General features: G+C 50.6%; 1 protein-coding gene across 1 annotated transcript; it reads left to right on the top strand.

Moving 5' to 3' along the window:
• The first annotated feature begins 17,605 nt into the window (after window positions 1–17,605).
• Window positions 17,606–25,266, top strand: MMP9 (matrix metallopeptidase 9). The gene is made up of 13 exons (XM_032606457.1): window positions 17,606–17,814; window positions 18,321–18,553; window positions 18,921–19,069; window positions 19,366–19,494; window positions 19,583–19,756; window positions 19,961–20,134; window positions 20,883–21,059; window positions 21,181–21,336; window positions 22,389–22,674; window positions 22,795–22,934; window positions 23,280–23,430; window positions 23,522–23,625; window positions 24,951–25,266. Exons 1-13 carry the CDS (start codon window positions 17,677–17,679, stop codon window positions 25,067–25,069), a joined length of 2,130 nt encoding a protein of 709 aa, XP_032462348.1. The 5' UTR covers window positions 17,606–17,676; the 3' UTR covers window positions 25,070–25,266.
• Window positions 25,267–25,707: the final 441 nt, after the last annotated feature.

Raw genomic sequence — 25,707 nt, 5'->3', positions numbered from 1 at the left:
TGGCCTGTGCAGCGGCCAGTCCAGGCTGACCTTGGGGACCGCAAGGAGGGGCAGCAAAAAGTGACAGTGTTAGCCTGTGCAAAGCCATGGACCTAACAGGAGGGGCTTACCTCCCCGTGGTTCCCAAACCGGGCCGCCTAGCTGCAACACGCGGAGCTTCCAGGAGGGGCAGATGCTTTAGCCCATGGAGCCCCTCCCCTCCATCAGAATCTTCTGCGTCAGGGGCCAGGGATCCGAAACTTTTAAAACTTTAAAGAAATATTGTGTGGGAGTGAAAATCAATAAAGGAGCTATAGCTATTAATATAGATAATGCTCAAAAAATGTAATATTTCTGTGCATCCAAAGGCACAGAATTTAATGTGGGGAGGGTCCAAGGCAAGAATACCAACCAAGGCCAAGCCCCCATCTGCATCCCACGCCCACTTTCGTGTGAGGGAACACTAGCCCAGGTTCAGCCCCATTTACTCCCCCCCTCCCCCCCTTCCCAGCAGTCGGTTCTTGGCCAGCCCTCTGGCCTAGGGGTGCACACTTAGGTTGATGGCCCACCTCAGGAGGCTGGACCCTGGAAAGAGTCCTGCACAGAAGCTGGAGGCAGGCTTGGTGCCATTTGGGCTTGAAGTCCTGGGGTCCTGGGTATCCTGAGTGTGGTCTCGAAGAGGCTCACAGGCCCCAGGTGTGCACATTCCCTTGAACGCCTTGCCCCACGGAGTGGGGCACAGACAGAGAAGGGCCAGAAGGAGACCCCTCTAAAACTTGAGGACCAAGGCCAGATTTGCCTGGGTCTAAGAGCCATACTACATAAATTAACACTATTTGTATAAAGGAAAAACATGCAAAACAATATATTGTTTATTGATAAATATGGAAGTTATAAAAGATTTTTTATATACATGGGAATAAAAACATGTATGTCTGATATCACCAAATTTAGAATGATGTTACCTCTAGGGAAGAGGGGAGCGGGATCATAGAAAAGTGCGCAGGAGTCTTCAAATTGTACCTGTCATGTTAAATTACTTAATCTGGGTGCTGGGAACCTGAGTTTGTTTCATTATTATCTATACTTTGCCTATGCCTCAACTATTTCATAATTTTAAAATTAACCTTAAAAAGTAATATATCCAGGGGCTTCCCTGGTGATGCAGTGGTTAGGAATCCGCCTGCCAGTGCAGGGGACACAGGTTCGATCTCTGGTCTGGGAAGATCCCACATGCCGCGGAGCAACTAAGCCCATGTGCCACAACCACTGAGCCTGTGGGCCTAGAGCCCGCAAGCCACAACTACTGACCCCTTGCGCCACAACTACTGAGCCTGCGTGCCTAGAGCCCGCAAGCCACAACTACTGAACCCGCGTGCCACAACTACTGAGCCCGCGTGCCACAACTACTGAAGCCCGCGCGCCCTAGGGCCAGCACGCTGCAACTACTGAGCCCACGTGCCGCAACTACTGAAGCCTGCGCACCTAGAGCCCGTGTTCCATAACAAGAGAAGCCACCGCAATGAGAAGCCCGCGCACCACAACGAAGAGTAGCCCCCGCTTGCTGTAACTAGAGAAAGCCTGCACGCAGCAGCGAAGACCCAATGCAACCAAAAATAAATAAAATTAATTTAAAAAAACCTGCTTGAAAAAAAGTAATATATCCAAAAACTAGTCTATATTCATGGTAAAAAAAAATTTGAGAAGTACAAAAGGTGGGAAGTTCAGGCAAAAATCTCTCTCCCTGTCCACCAATCTCAGTGTGACTTCCTAGAGGTAACTACTGTTGTCGGGTCCTTGTGTACCATCCAGAAATGTTTTAAGAATCTACACACACTGGATATATAATGCTCACTGTTGCAGACATTACCCCCCAACCCCACCCCAACACACACAATAGTTCTTGTCTCGGATAGTTTCCATAAGCACATAGAGATATTTCTCATTCTTTATTTTTTAAAAATTTGTTTATTTTTGGCTGCGTTGGGTCTTCATTGCTGCGCTCGGGCTTCCTCTAGTTGTAGCGAGTGGGGGCTACTCTTCGTCGCGGTGCACGGTCTTCTCGTTGTGGTGGCTTCTCTTGTTGCGGAGCACGGACTCTAGGCGCGTGGGGTTCAGTAGTTGTGGCTCACGGGCTCAGTAGTTGTGGCTCATGGGCTTAGTTGCTCCGTGGCATGTGGGATCTTCCCGGACCAGGGCTCGAACCCATGTCCCCTGCATAGGCAGGTGGATTCTTAACTACTGTGCCACCAGGGAAGCCCTATTTCTCATTCTTTTTAATGACTGGGTAGGATTCCACTTTATCGATGTACCATATATAATCAGTTCCCTACTAGTGGGCACTTAGGTTCATTGTTTGCTATCATAAACAGTGTGGCAATAAACATCTTTGAACCTATGTTTGCTTGAGTTGCAAGAATAGTACAATTAATGTGTATGTAAGTATACTTGTAAGAAAAAAAATCTTAGCAGTGAAATTGCTGGGTCAAAAGGTATTTCCATTTAAATATTTCCAAATTACATTCTCAAAAGTTCGCACCTATTTACATTCTTAGCAATGATATATGAGGTTGTCTGTTGCTCCATGCCCTTACTGATTTGTTAGCACTCTTTGTATATGAATTCTTTGTCTCCCCTTTGTGTTGCAATTTTTTTTCCCATTGGAGCATTTGGGTGTGTTTTTTTTAGTTAGCTTTAAAAAAAATTGTATTCGTATTTATTTATCTTTATTGAAGTAAAACTCACACAACAAAACGAATATTTTTTTTTTTTTTTTTTTTTTTTTACAGATCATAATATTTATCAACAAAAGCTCTCAGGGAAAGAACTTTTTCACTTAAAGAAAGAAATTACAGAACGGAAATAACTTCTAACGATGAAAGGCCTGTACTGGCATATTTAAGCTTAATCTTTTCTGAGAGGCTCCCCTCCAATGAATATTAAGAATACAGTAAAGGAGCTCATGAATGTCCTTTACTACACATGCATTAAGCCTAGTAATACTGAGGGGGTTAGACTGGCCTTTGCAAAGCAGGCAGGTTTCTGGATTTTGTAGGCTCTGGTGCTCAGCAGCAAAACGAATATTTTAAAGTTTACGATTCAATAGTGTTTTGTACATTCATAATATTGTGCAGCCACCACCTCTATCAAGTTTCAAAACATTTTTTTATCACCTCAAAAGAAAACCGCATATTCATTAAGCAATCTAGCTCCATCCTCCCCTCCCCTTAGGGCCATTTTGGGTTTAGCCATTTATTTTTCTGTATTAAAATTTATTAATCTTTTTTGTTTGTTTGTTTTTCCTTTTCTTGGCTGCACCGCACTACTTGTGGGATCTTAGTTCCCCAACCAGGGGTTGAACCCGTGCCCCCTGTAGTGGAATCATGGAGTCCTAACCACTGGACCTACAGGGAATTCCCAAAATTTATTAATACTTTTCATAATAGCTTTGCAATTTTGTATCTTGCATAGAAATGCTTTCCCCACTCAAAGATTATTAAAAAGCAAATAATTTTAAAATTATTATGAATGGTTAGTGAAATCTTAGAACCTGGGAACCACTGTTCTAGACAACCCTCATTAGTGTGAGTTCCCAGAGAACAAGGGTCTCCACTGGTCCCCATCTTTAGCACCAAGCACAAAGTTAGAGAATAAATATTCAGTGAATGTTTGTTGAAGGCAATTCCTACCTGAAGATTATGGGAAAAAAAAGTCTCACATTCTCTTGTAGTCCTTTTAGGGTGTTTTTTTTTTCTTAATTAAATTTTTCATCCATCTGGAATTTATTTTGGTGATTGGATGTAGAGATACAGCTTCATTTTTTTCCGAGTGGCTAGCCAGTTGGACCAACACCATATTGAATAATCTGTCTTCCTCCACTAACGTGAAATGCCACCTTTAGCAGATAGTACATTCTCACATGTCTTCAGCTCTATTTCTGGACTCTCTATCTGTCCTGGTGACCTCTCTGTCTGGGATTCTGTATCTTTTAAAGCTCCCCAGGTGATTCTGGAACAGCCCATCTGCAGCTGGTGCTCATCTACCATGAGATATCTTTTCGGATGCTTAGTAAAACGAAGGAAAAAAGTGTCATAAAGTTAAATGTCATTTGATGGGCCCATCTTTTATTTTGAGATTATGTCTTTACGAAACTTCCTCTTTAAAAATTTTAAAATAAATGAATGCCGAGAGTAGAGAATCATTCTGATTTCTTTATTTTTAAGTACATGTCTCTATGTAGAGAAACACGCACAGATCTTAAGTGTACAGCTTGATGGATTTTCTTTTAAGTGAACACACCAGTGTTCGTGCCCTAGGGCTGCTGTAACAAATAACCACAAACCTAGTGGCTTAAAACAACAGAAATTTATTCTGTTAGTTTTGCAGTTTCTCAGTCTGAAATCAAGGTGTTGGCAGGGATGCACTTAGCTCTGAAGGCTCTAAGGGAGAATCCTTCCTTGCCTCTTCCAGCCTATGGTGGTTCCAGGAGTTCCTTGGCTTGTGGCAGCATCACTCCAATCTCTCTGCCTCCATCTTCACGTGGGCTTCTTCCCTGTGTCTCTGGGTCCCAAATTTCCTTCTGCCTTTCTCTTACAAGAACAGTAGTCATTGGATTTAGGGCCTGCTCTAATCCAGAACGATCTCATCTCAAAATCCCTCACTTAATTAATCTGCAAAGACCCTTTTTCCAAATAAGGTTACATTTACAGATTCCAGGTGGATATATCTTTGCGGGGGTGTGCGGAGGGGGGTGGGGAACAATTCAACCCACCATGCTCTGCCTGGCAGTGGGGTAACCATTATCTTGACTTCTTTTTCTCTCAACTTTTATTTAGAAAAATTCTCAAACTTTCAGAAAAGTTACAGGAATAGTACAATGAACAATCCTCTAAGCTTCAGCTAGATTTAGACATTCAGTTGTTAACACATCGATGCACTTGCTTTCCCTTTGTCTCTCTCTCTCTCTCTCTCTCTCTCTATATATATATATATACACACACACACACACACACACACACACATATATAATACCTTTTTTTCTGAACCACAAGGTAGTTGCAGACATCCTCCTATTTCACCCCTAAAACTCCACCCCTAATCTCCAAAGAACAAGGGTCATCTCCTACATAACCACATACAATTATCCAATATGCAATCTATCTTCAAAATTTTCCAGTTGTCCCACGAATATCCCTTAATGTGGGTTTTTAAAACTGAGAACCCGATCAAGAATTTCATATCACTCTTAGTGTCCATGTTCTTTTTTTAAAAATTATTGTTACTGCTTTTAACATTTTCTGACAAAATGAAGAGTTGACAACCTTACATCAGTTCCCAAGTACCTTGGAAAATGTACTGGTCCTGGAGTCCCTGCTCTAGACCAGCAGCACAGTCCAAAGAACTCCTGTGATGATTACTGATGCTCTGTAACGTGTGCTGTTCAGCATGGTCGCCACCAGCCACGTGTGGCTTTTGTGCACTAGAAATGTGGCTAATGAAACCTGGGAATGGATTTTCAAATTTTATTTAATTTTAATTAAAACAGCCACTTGGGCCCCATGGCTATCAGTTCAGACAGCCCAGGGTGTAGACCAACCAGCGCACAAAGCTCAGGCAGAGCCTGGGTCTGAGTTCTCTTGTCCATCCCCACGACGGTGCTGAGTGATGGGAGAAGGGAGAGGGAAGCGCTCTGAGGTCTAGGGTGGCCCTTCCACCTTGCCAGCCCATCATCCCCATGTCATTCCTTCCTAAGTGCGCCACACGTGTTTATTGAGCACCTACTATGTGCTAGGCCCTGAGACTAAGGGATGAACGATCTCTGATGTGGCTTTGTCAGAAGGGATTGTAAATGTCTGTGAATGTGTCTTACACATCCGTTTGCTACCCCCTGAGGTCAGGGGCCCAGCTGGGTGCCTAGTAACGGTTTGCTGAATGAATGAATGGGGTGAATAAAGGTGGGGGGTAGAATCTTCCAGATTGCATTCAAGAGGCCAGGACAGGAAGGACAGGAGAGATGGTGCTGTTTATTGAGAAGAGGCTGGTTCAGCTCAGGAGATGGGACTTCCTATCCAGGTGCTGGCCCTGACTTGCTCTGTATTCTTGGCAAATCTCTTCCCTCCTCCAGGCCTCAGTTTTTTCAGCAGTAAAAAGAGGTGGCTGGGCTAAGATCAGGGCTCAGGGCTCAGGGCTCCTCTCAGGGTCGGGGTCAGTAGAGATGGGGAGCCGCACAGCACTTCCTATTAAACTATCTTATATGCTGTGATTCCCTTGAGATCCAGTTCCTTAAAAGGGTTCAGGGGCTTTAAAAGTTGGGGGACTCCTGAGACAGAGGAGGCTCCCAGAGTTTGTAAGGTCAGACTCAGGACAGCCTGAATGGGGTTTTGGGGAAACTCCCTGGCTCTCCAGGTCTGCTCTGGGCCTGCACCTGCCCGAAGGTGTGCTTGCCGGGAACTTCCCTCTGAGATGATGCTCCAATCCCTGCAAGGAAAGGGGATGTGGTTTGGGAAATGAGCCTCAAATCTAGGGCAAGAGGGTTGGGGAATGTACTTCTCACCCACCCAGGGACTGAAGGACTGGAGCCCCAGTGTTTGTGTAACTTGCCTCACCCACCCGTGGGTGACTCAGGCTGAAACTGGATGCTGTCTAAGGCACTCACTCTGTCTAAGCGTCCTTGGACAGTATCTAGAGAGTTAATTGCCTTCCACTTGACCTTCAGGAAAATGCTGCTGCACTGACAGGTGGAGCCCAGATTGGAGGTTGTTGAAGCTGCAAAGCCCTGCTCCTTTTCCACATGGCAAACTCCTACTCACTCCTTAAAACCCAGCTGGGGTGTTGTTCCTGCTGAAGCCTTCCCTGACCTCTGACCTCTCTCCCAGAGAGTTAATCACCCTCTTTTCCAATATGCACACTCTGGAGCCAGACTGCCGGGCTTTGAATTCCTACTCTTCCACTTAATAGCTGAGATACCTAGGCAAGTTACTTAACTTCTCTGTGTCTCTATTTCTTCATCTGTAAAATGGGAAAAATAACAGCACCCACTGAACTGTGTAGTCATAGATTAAATGAATTAATACACAGAAGTATTTAGGACAGTGCCTGAGCTCAAAAAAACGCTGGCCATTACTATTATTTTTTCTATGTTTAAGAAATATCTGCGAATACAGTGAACACACCAGATATGGGTCCTGCCCTCATAATGATCTCAACCTGTGGGGAGAGATAAATGAATAAAGAGGAAGTTCACTCTGAATTATGAAAAATGCCACAATAAGGGAAGTGGTGAGTTGAGGGGAATCATGGGAGTACGGAAGAGCCCCCCTTCCCAGCCTGGGGGTGGTGGTGATCAGCAGCATTTTTCTGGAAGAAATGACATCTCAGCTGAAATCTAAAGGATGAATAAGATTTAGCCAGCACGGGGTGGGGGGGGGAGGGGGGGGAGGGCAGAGAGGGGAAATGTGGGAAGGGTTTGAGATGGAGCAGGGGCGGGGGGGGGGGGGGGGGGGGGGGGAAGAATGGAGAGTGCAAAGGCCCAGAGGCCAGAGCATGAGGTTGGAGGAATAGGGGAATAGAGTGTGTGGGTGGACGCCCTTGGCATGTACACTGGTTATTGAATGCAGGTCTTTGTGGTCTGTCTCCCTCCTGGTTTGTGAGCCCCTACAGAACAAAGCTCAAGTCCCCTTTCATTCCATCTGCCCAACCACCGCCCAGCCTGGCACTCAGCAGGGCCTCAATAAATGTTTGCCAAATGGAAACGAGAGATGAGAAACTTGCCTTTCCCATCAGGGAGCAATCTCCGGCAACCTTTTCCTTTGTTTATACTTGTGAGTTAGGCATTGTTAATAGCCCCGCAGAGTCAAGTTCATTTGTGTGTTCGGAATTGTCATCTGCTGTGCATCCCAGACTCCTGTGAGTTGGATGGTTTTGTCTGGACAAAGTCAAGTTTCTGACCCAACAAGGTGACCACAGGTCCCACTCCTATGAGTCCCTGTCTGGATGCCTTTGGTGTCTGTAAGCTATCAAGCTCAGTGTGAATACAGATGGCCTGGGGTCTGTGCAGGTGACACAGATTCTGATTCAGTAGGTTTGGGGCCTGGCCGGCCTGAGATTCTGCATTTCTGACAAGCTCCCAGGTGATGCTGATGCTGTAGGTCCATGAATTATACTTTGAATAGCAAAGCGCTAGACAACATTGCCATTTTTCCTGGCCTTAATTGCAATGATGATTGTAAGAGCAGTTTGGAGCCTGGCTCTGAAGGGCCTTGGATGCCAGGCTAAGGAGTTCAGCCTTTATCCTGGAGATGTTAGGAAGCTATGGAAGATTTCTCAGCATGGTCAGGGACAGCTGATCAATGAGATGAATCTGGAGTGTCGGTGCTTGGGTACAAGAGGGGCTGAGCTATTGTACTACCAGGTGAGAAGTGGCAGGGCTGCAACTGGAGCAGTGGCAGTGAGGATACAGAGGATGGAGACTGTCATGGGCTGAACTGTGTCCTCCCCATTCATATGTTGAAGTTCTAACCCACAGCACCTCAGACTGTGACTGTGTTTGGAGAGAGGGTCTTTAAAGAGGTGATTACGTTAAAACAAGGTCATTAGGGAGGATACCAATCCAGTATAACTGGTATCCTTATAAGAAGAAGAAATTAGGACATAAAGATGCACAGAGGGAAGACCATGTGAAGACTCAGGGAGAAAACGGCCATCTACAAGCCAAGGAGAGAAGCCTCAGAAGAAACCAACCCTGTCGACTCCTGACCTTGAACTTCCAGCCTCCAGGACTATGAGAAAATAAATTTCTGTGGTTTAAGCCCCCTAGTCTGTGGTACTTTGTTATGGCAGCCCTAGCAGACTGATACAGAGGGGATGGAGCTAAGACGATTATCTAGATTGTCAACTCTCTGGATGACATGAGAGTGGGAGGGCAGCGCTATAGGCTTACATGCAGATGGTTTGGAAATTGGGAGGCCTGGAGAGGAGAGAGTGCTGTGAATAGAAGCAGGAGGGGGGAGCCACAAGGGAGGGGCAAGGCTGGAGAGAAGTGGATTTGGGCCATGTTGCACTGGAAGAGGCTTTTGGAAATGAGGCTAGTGGTGCTTACAAGCAAAGACACTCAGGAGGGCTTCCCTGGTGGCGCAGTGGTTGGGGGTTTGCCTGCCGTTGCAGGGGACACGGGATGTGACCCGGTCCGGGAGGATCCCACATGCTGCGGAGCAGCTGGGCCCGTGAGCCCTGGCCGCTGAGCCTGTGCGTCCGGAGCCTGTTCTCCGCAACGGGAGAGGCCACAACGGTGAGAGGCCCGCGTACCGCAAAAAAAAAAAAAAAAGACACTCAGGAAACTGAAGAGAAGGAAGAGAATGGTCCTTGTGTCAATGGGGGTCCTTGGCTGCAAGCAACCAACACTGGTTCAGGCTAACTTAAGCAAAAAGGAAGGTATAGAAAAGGTTTCTGGAGTCTCCCAGCAGTAATGTGAGGTCAGACTAGGAAAGTGAGCTGGAGGTAGAGGGAGCTGGTCGGCTGTGGGCAGGGATAGCCTTTGAGAATTCTCAGGGCTGCTGGGCTGGCCACTTGCACACACTAGATTCCTTACCAGCCTCAGAAGGGGCCTAGGAAAGATAGTCCATCACCGGGTAACCAAATAGAGACATGACTCCCATCACCATGTAATGAGCTTATTACTCCCATTCTAAAGATGAGGAAACTGAGGCTCAGGGAGGGAAAGTCATTTACCCCAGTTCAAATCCAGGACTGTCAGATTCCAGACCCTTCCACGGCAACAGCTGTCACATGGAAGTCTCTTCATGGAGCCTGTGGTTGGATATAGAAGGGCCTTTGCGGAGGTCCCCAAGCCAGGCCCCTTCTAGGCTGGGAAGGAATCTCACCCACCCCTGTGAAAGGGGGAGCTCCTTCACCCTGTCTACTGGTGCTCCCTGTCTTTTCCCGCCGGAGAAATCCCGCATTGCCTGTCGTCAGGTGCTAGGCTGTGATTCCAGACCTTAGGAGGCTTCTAACTTGCATCCTCTCCGCCGGGCATCCTGCTGCATCCACACCGAGTCTGTGCCATCTTCCCTTTATCCCATCGCCTTGGCTTCAAGTGTATCAAAGTCCCAGCGCTGCGTGAGGTTTGAACGCATCTCAGCGGGCTTTTTGAATACATTAATTTTATTTTCCTCTAACATGCCACAGGGGTGTGGGGCGGGGTAAGGAGGGGGGCGCTGGAGCTCAATATGCAAATGTATGCAGATCACATCTAAATGAGGGTGTCCCAGGATTAATGGGAAGGGAAGGCAATCCGCAGGCCTGGGGCTCTGCAGTGGCGCATCCAGAAAACGGCTCTCCTGGGAGGGTGTCTTGGGCTGTGTTTCAGAGTATGTTCTTTGAAGCAATGTCTCCGCAGCACAGGGGAAGGAAGAACTGCGGAAATTGGTTCTGGATACTTCCTGGCAAAATGTTCTCAATTGCTTCAGCTATGTTGGGGGTGGGTTGGGGAAGAGGAGGGTGGAATCTCTGAGCCTCTCTCAGTTACCACAGCCTGCGGGGGTCACCGATTTAGAAACCAGGGGAGCTTGCTAACATCCAATTCCGGGCCCCACTGATTACTGAATCAGAGTCTCTTGAGAACCTGTATATATATATATATATATATATATATATATATATATATATATATATATTTTTTTTTTTTTTTTAAGTCCCCAGCCTCAGGATATACTGGTGCAAACTAAGAGCTCTTGATCTGGAGTCTCTCACAGGTTTCAGGGGCTCTGTAGAGCATTGCTCTCATCCCCAGCTGCATATGAGAATCATGGGGGCTTTAAAAAACAAAAACCCAATGCTCAGGCCATACCCCAGACCAATTAAGTCAGAATCTCTGGGGGTGAAACCCAAGCATCGCTATTCAAAAGAAAATCCCAAGAGACTCCAGTGTGCGGCAAAATTAGAGAAGCGCTGCTGAAAGGTATTCTCATAAGACATTTGTTATACCTGTGCTCTTTTGGGGCTAAATTTAGCTCCAGGACCTCCACTGGTGGTACAAGAAGGAGCCTCTCTTAGGAAGGGGACTGTAGTCAGGGCTGAGGTTCAGCTGGTAAGCATCAGTAGTTAAAATATTGAAATAGTTCCCTACCCATTGGTAACAGATGCTGCTTCGAAACTTTTAAGTGCCCCAGAACCCTAGTCCCTTCCTCCAGACCCCTAGGACTGCAGATCCAGGAATGAAAGGGTTAATAATGGTCTCATACACCCCCCCCCCCACTCCCCAAGGGGCCTCCTGGAGTTCTTTGGGTAGGATCACTTCTGACTGGCAGAGAGGGGGGGCCTAGTTGTTAAATATTTGAACATCAATCCTTGTTATGATACTGGGGTTAGGATTATATTATCAGCTTTACAGTCAAAAGGCCTAGATTCCCACTTAATTTTGGTACTAGCTGTGTGACCTTGGGCAAGTGGCTTCATCTCTCTGAGCTTCAGTTTCCTCATCTGTAAATGGGGTCAAAAACTCTCTCTCTAAAGCAGAGGTCTCAAACTTGAAGCCACGGAATCACTTGGCAGACTTGTTAAAACAGAGGTTGCAAAAAAACAAACAAACAAACAAAAAAAACAGAGGTAGCTGGATCCCACCCAGAGGTGCTGATTCAACAGTTCTGGGCCAGGGGGGTGGGCAGGTAAGGGTCTGCATTTCTAACCAGTTCCCAGGTGCTTGCTGCTGCTGGTCCTGGGACCACACTCGGAGAACCGCAGAACTAGAAGATGCATGAGAAAGTGTGCCCGGCCAAGAGCAGGGGTGCAACTTGGGTGTGTAAAAGGGGCAAAGAAGCTGCCAGTTGCCCCGTGTGCTGTGTGGATTCTTCTCTCCTGCTCTGTCCCCCAGGGTTCTTTCTCCATGTATCTGGGGTGACCACTGAATGTTTAACCTGGGATTTCCTGAGGGCTAGGGCCTCCCCCCGTCCCCCACCGCCATTGTGAAGAGCGCCAGATTTAGACCTTTAGAGGCTGCAAGCACTGAGAATATGACTCCCCTCCCCTTATGTCACCTAAAGTAAAACGACACTAAACCCAAAAATGACTATATAAGGAAGTTCACCAAAGATCTGACTTTTCCCACGCTGGCTACTTTAAGGATATTTTTTTTCAAATATCAAAAACAATCTTTGTGGCAGGAAGGGATGAATAAGTGGAGCACAGAGGATTTTCAGGGCAGTGAAGCTAGTCGGTATGACAGCATTATGATGGATGCACGGCATTACACATTTGACCAAACCCATGGAATAGGTACCACCACGAGTGAGTCGGAAACTATGGACTTTGAGTGATGGTGATAGGTCAGTGAAGTTTCATCGATTGTAACAAAGGTACCAGTCTGGTGGGGATGTTGATAATGGGGGAGGCTATGCACAGGTCGGGGTAGGGGTAGATGGGAAATCTCTGTGCTTCCCCTTCAGTTTTCCTGTGAACTTCATACTGCTGTAAAAAAAATAAAGCCTTAATTAAAAAAATACAAACATACAAATTTTACATGTGTATTTGGGGGCTACACCTGCTTTGCTGGGACCCCAAGCATAGCCTTACCTGTCAGTGGGCAATCCGATGCCAGAGGAACTGGTCCAAGGTGCATCCTCTTGCCCTCTCAATTCGCACACCTCTCCCTCCACAGCATCATTGCCTCTTTCCTTAAAGGAAACTCCGCTTGACTGTTCCTCTGCCTCTTCTAGCTACCTTGATCGTTCCTTTTCCCTCTTTTATTCACCCCCCTCCATTTTTTTTTCCTATGGAGCCCCGTCAAATACCCCACACCTGTTCTCTCTATTGGTTCCTAGGCTTTAACCCCCTCTAGCCTGACTTCTGGGCATCCTCCACCCCAGAGGCGGCCCCCCCCCCCCCCATCGACTTCCTTCTTGCCAGATCCAGTGACCTGATCTTAGCACGAGATGTGGTGTCAGAAGGCCTAGGCAGGAGATCTGTCACTCATCAGCTGTGTGACAGTGAGTAACCTGAAGCACTTCTCTGGGCCTCGGGTCCGTCACCTTGAAAAAGGCTTCCAATCTCTGCCTCCCATGAATGCCAAGGGATTCTGAAAGCTCAAATTCAAATAGGATGTTAAGAAGATCCGCCATTAGGTACAAATCAGAGGTGATGAGGGACATGACAGCGCTGGATAAGCTGTCAAGTGCCCCCCACCACCCCCCGACCCCGGCACTATTAGAATGATCACTGACTGAGGTGGCTGGGGGCACAGGCACAATCCCAGGCCTCCTCCTTGCTAACTGTGGGCAACTCCCTGAGCCTCACAGATTCCTCACCCGTAAAATGGGCTCATGAATCCTAATTTGTAAAGTTAAATGAGATCATGAGTTCTACTTTGTACGGGTGAAAGCACTAGAGTAAGAGAGTCATAATCGCTGACATCTGCCCCATCCCCACCCCCGCACCTACTGTGTGCTAAAAACTTGCAGTGTCTAATCTCACTGAATCCCTCCACAGCACTATGAAGTAAGGACTGTTCCCTTTCCCATTTTACAGATGAGGAAATGGAGGCAGAGAGAGGCAAAGTAACTTGCTTAAGGTCACACAGCCAGAAGGAGTAGGAGCTGGAACTTGAACCCAGGAGGTCTGATTCCAAAGTCTATAATTCTATGACTTCCTATAGAAGGAGCTCAACACAGATAGTGGCAGGCATGATGGTATTATTATTATTAGGGCCTCTGCGAGTCAGCATGGTAATTGCCAACACCCTGGGGCTAGGATGGTAGGTGTGTTTGTGGGTGGTGGGGGAGGGAGCTTGATGATACTCTCCCCTCGGGCAGTGTCTTGCAACGCACACGCTGCCATCCTGCTTTGTCCCAGACACCAGTGTCTTCCTCACATCCTGCCGGGGCCTCTCAGGCCTGGCTGCACCTCCCCTCTTGGGCAAGTATGGGAGAAACAGGCTGGACTTCCCCCAGTCTAGAGAGGGGGAGAGAATCCTCATCCCGTGAGGTTGACCTCTGTCTGGGGGCCTGGAGTTACTAATAGCAGCCTGCAGAGCTGTGTCATCCAGCTGGTGACTCAGGGCTCCAGGATCAGCCCCCTCCCCATCCTGATGGGGCCTCCACCTGGATGAGGGGCTTAGAGTCCAAGTTCTGACTCTAGACAGGGTGAGGGGGTGCGCACCTGGGGGTATACCCTGCTCTCCCAGTGCCTTGGCTAAACTCTCTTGTGGTGTTGGAAGGAGGGGCTGGGGGAAGTGGGGAAGGGATGTGGTGACAGAACCACTTCCTGCCATTGCTGTGTTGAAAGCCAAGCGCCCCCAAGTTCCCCTTCATGGGGGGTTGGGCAGCCCAGAGGTAAAGGAGGAAGTTGGGAGGTGGTGAGGAAAGGAGGGTTGGATTGATTCCAGGAATCAAGCTCTGGGGTTCCTGGCGGGATGCCCTCTCCCTGCTCCCCAGTTGGTAAAAACAGCCAGCTAGCCCAGAGGCAATCACAATTAGGGTTTGGACTCCAACCCCAGCAAGCACTTATTACCATGTGCCAGGCACTCTATATCTGTGAACTCATTTGATTCTCACAGCCCCATGAGGTAGGCACTATTATTGCCCCATTTTACAGATGGGAAAACTGGGGCACTGACAGGTTATGTCAATGACTCAGATCACACAGTAAGTCGGTGCCAGGTTGGAGACTTGAACTTCTCAGCTGATTTCCAGAGCACAGGCTCTTAGCTACCACTCTTTTCTGCCCCCCTCACTCTGTCTCTGGCTTGCTCTGTGACCTAAGAGAGGTAAATTCTCCACTCTGGGCCTCAGTTTCCTCATCTGCATGGTGGCGGTAATTGGAGTAGATAAGTTCACCTTCTTCTTGTGATGTTTGTCTCTCCATTACTAATTACTTATTCAATTTCTCCCCTACTGGACTTTCAGCTCCATGAGCTTGGGGACAAAGCCCATTTTGACCACTACTATATTCCCATTTCATAGCACAATGCCTGGCCCATAAAAACGCAACAAATATTTCTTGAGTAAATGGTCTTTAAGGATTTGAGGATCATTATCAATGGCTTGAGTATATGATAAAAGTTTTGGACCCTTTACATAGAAAAATCAACATATATCAGTGGTTCTCAGCTGTGGGTGATAGTGACCCTTCCACCCACCCAGGGGACATTTGGTAATGTTTGGCAACATTTCTGGTTGTCATAACTGGCAGGGGGAGGTGCTACCGGCGTGGGGTAGAGGCTGGGGATTCTACCCAACATCCCACAATGACAGGATAGCAAAAAAAAAACTATCTGGCCCCAAACATCAATACTGTTAAATTTGAGAGATGTGACATATGTACAAAGATATGGCATTTTGTACAATTGATGGCAAATTGGGGGTGGTTCATGGATTCTCCTAGAGCCCATGTCTGCTACCAGATGAAGAGCCCCTCGGTTGGAGGGTCTCTTTGTTTCCATCTCTAAAATCATATTGCTCTATGATCCCATACTCTCAAGTCTGGAATACAGTTCCTGAGTCCCCTGTCCTAACCTCTGATTCCCCAAAGACCTGAGCCTCCTCTCTGATCTGAAGTTGGTAGAGAGGATTAGTGGAGAAGGGTCCCAGTTTTAAGTCTCGCCCCCGCCCCCAGTCATCTCATTTCCTGTAAACAGTACTAAAGGTGAAAAGCTTCAGAACCAGATAGCCCTAGGCTTGAGTCCTGATTCTGTTGTATTAACTCACTGTGTGATCATAGCCAAGCTCCTTAACCACTCTGAATCTCCGTTTCCTCTTCTAAAAATGGGAGGGGTACTTAAACCTACCTCACAGAGTGGTGGGGATGAAATGAGATGCTTATAGGGAACTTAACACAGTACTTAACACAGTAAATCTCAAAGAATGCATTATTATTATGGTTCAGAGGTGAACTGACTTGCCCAGGGTCACACAGCCAGGAGATGGCAGAGCTGGGACTGAAAACCAGAACTATGCGACTCCAAGACAGATGCTCGTTAATTCGTGAACTCTAGGGCTTCAATTTTCCCATAAAGGAAGTTAACTGCCTCCGTCTCATAGACTGATTTATTATAAAATGCCTGGCACATAGTAAGCCCTTTAAATACAGTTTGTCAGATTGTTGCTGTAGTCCTTCCCAAATAATGCTTTGAAGAGGGCAAATATAGATCCTGCCTCACACTGGCTGGTTGGAAAGAAGGGAGGGAAGGAAGATGCTTGTTATTGGCATAAGGGGTGATAATTGGGGCTGGAGCTTGTGCTGGGTTGAGCAGTTCTGGAGAAGTGAAAGGGCTCCTGGAGATCATCCGCACCCCGCTCCTGTGATTTTGCAGCTGAAGAGTCCAAAGCCCAGAGAGGGGAAGGCATTTACTCTAGTTCACACAGCAGATTAGAGTCCAAGACCCCGTCTCCTGATTCCAGGTCAGAATCATGGTCTTGGCTCAGATAATTAAAAGCGATCACAGCCATCTCTTGAATACTTGCAACCTACACTGTCCTAAGTATTTTATGTGTTTGATCTCATTTTATTCTCACATCAATTTAGGGACAAAGGGCCCTTTTAAATTTATTTTTATTGTTTATTTATTTACTTTTTGGAGTTCACGTACATTTATTCAATTGACACCAGTGGGGAGTGGGGGGAGACAGGTTTTTCTTTTCTTCCACACAAACCGGAAGATGATTTCACACAGTTTCCCCAAGTGGGCAAGTCTAAATCAACGCACACCCAGTGGACAGAGAGTGCAGACAGCAGCCGGCTGTCCAGATATTTGCACGTAATTATAGGACCCCTGCCATAGGATGCACCCTGGTCCACCACAGCCCCACCTCTCCAGACCCTCCTCTCCCACCCCAACCTCATTGCCTTTAGCTACAGTAAATATCCCAGGGCCTGGGACATAGCAGACCACTTAGCGGGCTGCTGGCCCTGGATGGCTGGACCCAGCTGGCCACGGGAAAGGGGTAAAGGTCAGAAGGGTTATTTTACAGCTGAGGAAACAAACTCACTGTGGTGAAGACATTTGCCCAAGGCACTGAAGGAATGAAGCCATGTCTGCTGGCTTCCAGATGCCGCAAACTCCCCCTTTTACTATCCTGAACTATCCAGCCTGTTGAAGACAGGGGGTTGTCCCCGTGGAATCCCCCGATTCCTGTCATCAGAGCCCATGCCTTCTGCTCTCAGATGGAGCAGAGGAGGAAGCTGAATCAAGGAAGGCTTCCAGGAAGGAGAAGAGGACAGAGCCTGGGAGTGTAGGGAGGGGCCCACGAGGGCGTCTGACCAGGAAGGGGGATCATTAGGTTCAGAAAGAAGCCTCAGGGAATTTTCCGTGCTTTTCTCTTAGGCTGACCACTTGGGGCCTTCAGATGGAGGGCTCAGGGAGTGCTCGAGCCGTGCCTCCCTCCCTCGCTCTCATACAGTTCTCACAAGCCCTGCAGTTTGCAAAACCCAGTCCTTCCCCTATGGGTCTGTGGTTTCCTGTGGGTCTGGGGTCCTGCCTGACTCTGCAATAGGGGGACCGTGGGAAGGAGGGAGAGGGGGAGGTGGTGTAAGCCCTTTCTTTGACTTCTCATGTTGGGACTGCCCAACCCCTGCCCCCCCCACACACACCCCATTCCCTGAGTCAGCTCTCGCCCTGGCCTGTTCAAGAGGGGCGGGGTCACTGATTCATTTGACAGCGCCTCTTTAAAGTCCCCACAAGGGCAGCTGCAGCCAGACACTGCTACCCTCACCATGAACCCCTGGCAGCCCTTGGTCCTGGCGCTCCTGGTGCTGGGCTGCTGCTCTGCTGCCCCCAGACCACACCAGCCCACCTTTGTGGTCTTCCCGGGAGAACTACGAAGCAGTCTCACCGACAGGCAGCTGGCAGAGGTAGGCACACACTCCAGCCTAGAGTTGGGAAGGGCTGGCTAGGAATCCCAGGAAGGACATGGGCTCTCAGAGGAGATACTTAGGGGCATGTTGGGGGGTGATGGGCACCTCTGGAGAACAGAGATGTCCAGGCTCGGGCACTGGGATGCTCTGGACAGTGATTGCCAGGAATGGGTTAATGAGGGCTTCTTAGATGGGCAATGGGAAGTGGTGAAGGGGTATTGGAGGGCTCTGGAGTGGGGATGGGCTGGGGATGAACAGGGGTAAACCCTAGGAGGCCCTGAGGTAGGCATGGGCCAGGGGCATCCGGGGGTGGAAAGGAGCTGAGGATGTCTACAGGGAGGGGAGATTCTTGGGTGGGCACAGGCACTGGGATGCAGGGTACCCAGTCCTGGATACAACGCCTTGTTGCTAGTCCCTGAGAGCCTGGAGGGATGGAGTCCTCACCCAGCAGATCAGAGAAAGGAAGTCAGGGCTCTGGGATGTCTCTGCCCCTCCTTCCACAGGAATATCTGTACCGCTATGGCTACACTCATGTGGCAGAGATAAGCAAGGATGATCAGTCCCTGCGTCAGCCTCTGCAGCGTCTCCAGCGGCGCCTGGCCCTGCCGGAGACGGGCGAGCTGGACAGCACCACCCTGAATGCCATGCGTGCCCCACGCTGCGGCGTCCCAGACCTGGGCAGATTCCAGACCTTTGAGGGCGACCTCAAGTGGCACCATCACAACATCACCTACTGGTGCGAGGCTGGGCCCCCCGGGGGCGAGCGGGGCGTAGTGGGGAGAGGCCGCCCGGTGGTGAACACGTCCCGTCTTAGGCTCATCCCTGGGTTTCACTAAACCAGGGATTTAGTGAGCCCAGGGCAAGCGGCTCCACCTCTGAGCCTTCGTTCCCCCATGGGAAACGACCTCGCAGTCTAAGTCCTCCTGTCAGGGCCGTTGTGAGAGTCCAAAGAGAAAAATGCGTCTGAAAGTGCCTTATAGCTGAAAGCGTGGAGCGCACACAGCGCTGTGTATCTGAAGTTGCTGAGACACGCACGGGGTGTCGCTGCTGCTCCGGATCCCGCCTCTCACTTCCGACCTCTAGCCTCCTGCCTTTCCCTGCAGGATCCAAAACTACTCGGAAGACTTGCCGCGCGACGTGATCGACGACGCCTTTGCCCGCGCCTTCGCGCTCTGGAGCGCGGTGACGCCGCTCACCTTCACTCCCGTGTACGGCCGTGAAGCCGACATAGTCATCCAGTTTGGTGTTAGGGGTGAGAACGCGAGAAGGGGAAAGCCAGGAGAATCGGAGAGGGGACAGAGGAGGGAGGACCTCGGAGAGAGTAGAGGGGGCCCTGGACCCGGATTTCTCTTGCCTGTGCCCGCAGCCCTGGCTGCCGCTCGCCCTTATGGCGCCCCCTGCTGACCGACACCTCATAGCGCGGGGACGCAAATCTTGGACAGCAGCTCCTAGGCTGGATTTCAGCCCGCACTCAGTCCAGCGCCCTTGGGCAGTGCACAACCTGCGCAACCATACGCGGCTAACTCTCTTCTCCACCTGCTTCTTCAGAGCACGGAGATGGGTATCCCTTCGATGGAAAGAACGGGCTCCTGGCACACGCCTTTCCTCCTGGCCCAGGCATTCAGGGAGACGCCCACTTCGACGATGAAGAGTTGTGGTCTCTGGGCAAAGGCGTCGGTGAGATTCCCGAACCGCCCCGGTCCCCATTCCCTTCTCCTCTCACGCGCATCACCAGCCGCCCTGACCCCGTCTCCCTTTCCTGCAGTGGTTCCGACCTACTTCGGAAACGCAAAGGGCGCCACCTGCCACTTCCCCTTCACCTTCGAGGGCCGCTCATACTCTGCCTGCACCACGGACGGCCGCTCCGACGACATGCTCTGGTGCAGCACCACGGCCGACTACGACACCGACCGCCAGTTCGGCTTCTGCCCCAGCGAGAGTGAGTACCCACCCTCCTCGAGGGTCCAGAACACTGGGGTTTTATCCCAGCCTTGCCGCTAGTGCTGTGTGGCCTGCAAATCACTGTCCTGTTCTCTGGGTCCGTTCCCCCGTTGTGAAACGAGGCGAGGAGGGGTGGAGGACACAGGTGGCTTGTGGGTCAATAAACTCGTGGCGCCTTCGGGTAATCGCGTGGGCCTCCCAGGACTCTACACCCAGGACGGCAATGCGGACGGCAAGCCCTGCGTTTTCCCTTTCACCTTCGAGGGACGCTCCTACTCCGCCTGTACCACCGACGGTCGCTCGGACGGCAACCGCTGGTGCGCCACCACCGCCAGCTATGACCAGGACAAGCTCTATGGCTTCTGCCCGACCCGAGGTACCATCTGCCCCACCTACCTGATTCAGCCTCGCTCCCTAATTCCGCGTTGGTCCCCGAGCGTGGCTCTTCCACCCATCAGTTTGTCCTTCTACTCCTCGTCGGTCCTCAGGACAGCCGTGACTCTGGCCGCCATCACCACGGCTCCTCCCCCTGCCTTCCTATTGCTGCCGCCGCATTCGCGGAGGCGTCGCCTTTTAGCCCTGCTTGCAGCCTCTCCCTGGGCCTCTGATCCTCAGGCCCCGCCCACCAGTCTAGCCTGGTCGCGGCTGTGTGCGGCACCACGCCCCCTAAGCTTTTTTTTTTTTTTTTTAATTATTTTATTTTTGGCTACGTTGGGTCTTTCTATTTGCGGCGAGCGGTGGCTACTCTTCCTTGTGGTGCGCGGGCTTCTCATTGCGGTGGCTTCTCTTGTTGCGGAGCACCGGCTGTAGGTGCCGGGGGGCTTCAGTAGTTGCAGTACACGGCTCAGTAGTTGTGGCTCGCGGCTCTAGAGCGCAGCCTCCGTAGTTGTGGCGCACGGGCTTAGTTGCTCCGCGGCATGTGGGATCTTCCCACACCGGGGCTCGAACCCGTGCCCCCTGCATTGGCAGGCGGATTCTTAACCACTGCGCCACCAGGGAAGACCCCTACCCCGCCCAAGCTTTTAAAATAGGCCTCCAAGTGTCTCTCGCTTCAAGATTGGCCCGCCCCTGGGTCTTTATTGGACCCACCCATTTGGCTCACCGGAGGCCCTGGGTCTCTCCAGCTGACGCGACGGTGACCGAGGGCAACTCGGCGGGGGAGCTGTGCGTCTTCCCCTTCATCTTCCTGGGCAAGGAGTACTCGGCCTGCACCAGAGAGGGCCGCCGTGATGGGCAGCTCTGGTGCGCCACCACCTCCAACTTCGACAGAGACAAGAAGTGGGGCTTCTGCCCGGATCAAGGTGGGCATGGTTCTGAGATTCCCAGGCTGGGACCTCAGCCAGGGCAGTGGTGTCCGGGAGGGATGGCTGGGGCTGGGAGCTCGGCTCAGGGCTCACGTCTCAGGCTCCCTCTTTCGTCCAGGATACAGCCTGTTCCTTGTGGCGGCGCACGAGTTTGGCCACGCGCTGGGCTTAGATCACTCGTCCGTGCCAGAGGCGCTCATGTACCCCATGTACAGCTTCACTGAGAAGCACCCCCTGCATAAGGACGATGTGCAGGGCATCCAGCATCTGTATGGTGAGGGTATGGGGCAGGGATGGAGGGAGGAGAGGGAAAGGCTGGGCTCTGCTAGCTGCGAGTACCCCGAGAATGCAGAGGAGGGGAAAGTTAGGACCCCAACATCTATCTTCTGGAGACCCTGGCCAATGGGTACAATTGTTGCCAGGTCAGTGCTTGGAGATGGTGATAAAGAGCCCAGACTCTAGAGTGAGACAGACATAGGTTCAAAAGCCAGTCCAGCCACTTCCTGGCTAGATGACTTTGGCTATGTTACTTCACCCCTCAACTTCCTCATCTGTAAAGTGGGGCTAACACCTGCCTCATGGGGCTGTTAGGAGGCTTAAGTGAGCTAGAATAATGTCTGGCATATAGTAAGCACCACATAACTGTTTGACATTTTTATTATTATCACCATTTATTATCATTAGTATATTTCCTCATTAAAAAATGGGGATATTAAAGAATCTACTTCATAGGTTTTCTTTTTTTTTTTCTGAAGATCAAACAAGCTAACGTGAATTTTTTTTAATATAAATTTATTTATTTTTGACTGCGTTGGGTCTTTGTTGCCGTGCGCGGGCTTCTCACTGTGGTGGCTTCTCTTGTGGTGGAGCACCGGCTCTAGGTGCGCGGGCTTCAGTAGTTGTAGCATGCGGGCTCAGTAGTTGTAGCACGTGGGCTCAGCAGTTGTGTCACACGGGCTTAGTTGCTCCACGGCATGTGGGATCTTCCCCGGCCAGGGTTCGAACCCGTGTCCCCTGCACTGGCAGGCGAATTCTTACCACTGCGCCCCCAGGGAAGCCCCTAATGTGAGTTTATAAAGCTCCTAGCACTAAGTTTGGCACTCAGGTTGAGAGCTCAAAAAACATTTCTCTCCCAGCAGCCTGGGGATGGGGGTGAGTATGTGAAAGGAAACGGCCTGCCCAGGGTTGGGGGAAGGCAGGCTCCAGCATCTAGAGTGGGGAGAGTGAGCGCCAGGGGCCTGGCTGGTAGGCTTTGGGGGAGCAGACAGTCCATGGGCACAGCGCTCCGTAGGAACAGGGGCTGTCTTATGCGGTGTCTCTTTTTAGGTCCTCGCCCCAAACCTGAACCACGGCCTCCAGCCACTGCCACAGCTGAACCGCAGCCCACCGCCCCTCCCACGGTCTGCGCCACGGGGCCTCCCACCGCCCCCCCCTCAGAACGCCCCACCGCTGGCTCCACAGGCCCCCCTTCAGCTGGCCCCACGGGTCCTCCCACTGCTGGCCCTTCTGCGATCCCTACAAGGTCCCTGGATCCAGCGGACGATGCCTGCAACGTGAACATCTTCGACGCCATCGCGGAGATCGGGAATCGCCTGCATCTCTTCAAGGATGGGTGAGGGGCAGGGGCTGTGAGGTTTCGGGAAGGGGCTTGGAGGCGGGACCTGCCTGTGTCTCCCCGCCCTCTGACCTTGTGTTCAAGGTTCAGTGCCAGCCATTCCCTTTTCTCGTCCAGGAGGTACTGGCGACTCTCTGAGAGCGGGGGACGCCCGTTGCAGGGTCCCTTTTTTATCAAGAACACGTGGCCTGCGCTGCCCCGCAAGCTGGACTCCGCTTTTGAGGATCCGCTCACGAAGAAGATTTTCTTCTTCTCTGGTTAGTTTCCTCCTTTCTTCCTTCCCTATCCGCCCCCCGCCCAAAAAAATCCACACACACACACCAACCTAGAAGGACCAAGAGACCGAGGACAATACATAAAACGTCTTGTGTGCATTAGAAAAAGACGCCCCCTTCTGGCGGATGCAATTTAGCAAATTTAGCAGGGGCTGAATTTCAGCCCTCCTCACCGCACCCTTGCACAATCGTACCGAGAGACTGCTCCTTGGGCACACAGACCGCGGGCACACCGGGCGCGGAAACGCCTCGCTGCGTTCTCCCTCTTGATATTCAAGGAGAGTATGTGCCCCGCCCCCAGACCGATGTGACCCTTCTCTCCTGCAGGGCGCCAAGTGTGGGTGTACACAGGCTCGTCGGTGCTAGGCCCAAGGCGTCTGGACAAGCTGGGCCTGGGTCCGGAAGTGGCCCAAGTCACCGGGGCCCTCCCGCGCGCCGGGGGTAAGGTGCTGCTGTTCAGCCGGCAGAGCTTCTGGAGGTGAGAGTCCCGGGACCGCCGGCAGGGGGAGCCCAGGCGCCATCCGACTGCCCGCCGGCTCGGCAACTGTCTCCTCGCTGCCGTCCTGCAGGTTCGACGTGAAGACACAGAAGGTGGATCCCCGGAGCGCCACCCCAGTGGACCAGATGTTCCCCGGGGTGCCCATGAATACGCACGACATCTTTCAGTACCAAGGTGAGGGATGAGGACGAGGGTCGGGGGAGGATCCCTCCCTGAGACACCTCCCACGGTAGGGTCCCCTGCCTTAGTGTTTGGTCAAATTCTGAGAGAGAAAGAAAAAGCCCGTAGAGATTGAGGCAAATGCCCCAGCACAGGTGAGTTCCCTATAGAGGCAGGGATCTTACCAGATCATTCAGGGACACAGGAGTACAACCAGAACTACGACCCAGATTTCCTGTCTCCCCAGCTGAAAGCCCTTTCCCCTACAAGTAGGGATACTGCCACTGGGGATACAGTGATAAATAAGACAGTTCATAGCTGTGTGTCTTTTGGCAAGTCACTGCTACTCACAGAGCCTCAGTTTCCCCATCTGTAAAATGGGAGTGGTAGCTGGAGTTACACTTGCTTTCTCTCTCTCACTGCTCACCTCCAATCAGCTGACAAGTTCTGTTGACTCAGCCGCCACAAGCTCCTCTGCAAACACCCTAGTCCAAGCCATACTGGTTGTCCAATACCTTTAATATATTCTGTGAGAGTAGGGAGGGGCTAGGAGTGGAGGGCAATGGTTTTGTGGGTGACTCTAGACCCATTCCAAGGTCAAAGAAACTAACATGACCTGATCTGACCCCCTCCCCCCTCCTCATCCCCTCCCACTACTCCTGTCACTCCCTTTGCTCTGCTCCACTCACACCAGCCTCTGGCTGTTCTCTGAACACATCAAGGTCATTCCCAGCTTAGGGCTTCTGTGCCGGTTGTTCCCTCTGTCTGGAAGGTTTTCTCCCCAGATCGTCACTGGGCTGCCTCCCTCTCATCCTTTAGGTCTCAGCACTGAGGCCACCTCTTTGGAGAGACCTTCTCTGACCCTCATTATCTGTTCACCTGCTCGCTCGCTTTTAATATTTCCTCCATCACTTTCTCCATTGTCAAAACCAATCTCACTTATTTATGCATTTGCTTGTTAATCGTCAGTCTTACCCCACTAGGGTGTAAGCACCGAAAGAACTGAGGTCATGCCTGCATTTTTCCTCTGCTGTATCCCCAGTGCCTCTAACAGTGCTTGGCATGATAAATATTGTTGGATGAATGAATGGGATTTGTTGAATGAATTGCTCTGAGTATCGACTGTGTGCCAGGCTCTGTGTCAGTGCTTTGGACAAGGAGGTCTGTGCCCTCCAGAATCTCTGTGGGGGGGGGCGGGGGGAGGACACAGGTGTCCTATGAAAACCTTGGAAAGATCTCGAAAGGGCAGGAGGGATGACTGTAAAGATCTGACTCCTGTTTCTGTATGTGTATGTGGGAAGGTTGGAATCACCCCTCTTGGTCCTGCCTTTCCCTTGCAGAGAAAGCATACTTCTGCCAGGATCGCTTCTACTGGCGCGTGAGTTCCCAGAATGAGGTGAATCAGGTGGACAACGTGGGCTACGTGACATTTGACCTCCTGCAGTGCCCCGAGGACTAGGGTCCCCCCGCCGGCTTCAGCACTGCAGTGGGAGTCCCCACAGGGGCCATCGCGACAGGGAATGAGCCAGTCTGCCGGATCCAAACTGGTGGGTCTGTTCTGAAGGACAAGGAGAAGGGGAGGTGGGCTGGGCCCTCTCTTCCCACCTTCTTTTTTCGTTGGAATGTTTTTAATAAACTTGGATTCTTTAACCTTTAGGAGCAGATTAATGTATGTATTGTATGCACGCATGCATGTATGTGTGTAACCAACGGAGGGCTTACTATGCGCCAGGCAATGTTCTAGGCACTTCATAAATATTAACGTTCAATCCTTCCTATTAGGAAGGTATAATGTAATTACTCCTATTTTATAGCTGAGGAAATGGCCAACCTATTATTCATTCATCAAACATTTACTGAGCCCTTACATGGAGCCAGGCCCTATGCCGGGCACTGGGGATAGAGAAATGAGTTAGACTATGTTTCTATCCTCAACGACCTCTCAGTGGTCCTCAAATTTTCGGGTGCCTGAGAGAGCCCTTGCAACTTGCTTAAAATGCAGGCTCCGGGCTCCAACCCCAGAGAGTCCAGCTTAGTTACAAGGGTGATGATTCTGTGCCTGGTAGGGGTGGGGTCACACTTGGAGAGTGTGCAGCG

This window comes from Phocoena sinus, chromosome 15 (assembly GCF_008692025.1).
Source record: "Phocoena sinus isolate mPhoSin1 chromosome 15, mPhoSin1.pri, whole genome shotgun sequence".
In the NCBI taxonomy this organism is placed as follows: domain Eukaryota; kingdom Metazoa; phylum Chordata; class Mammalia; order Artiodactyla; family Phocoenidae; genus Phocoena; species Phocoena sinus.
Note: the sequence above shows the minus strand (reverse complement) of the source record. Positions and strands in the feature narration are given on the sequence as shown.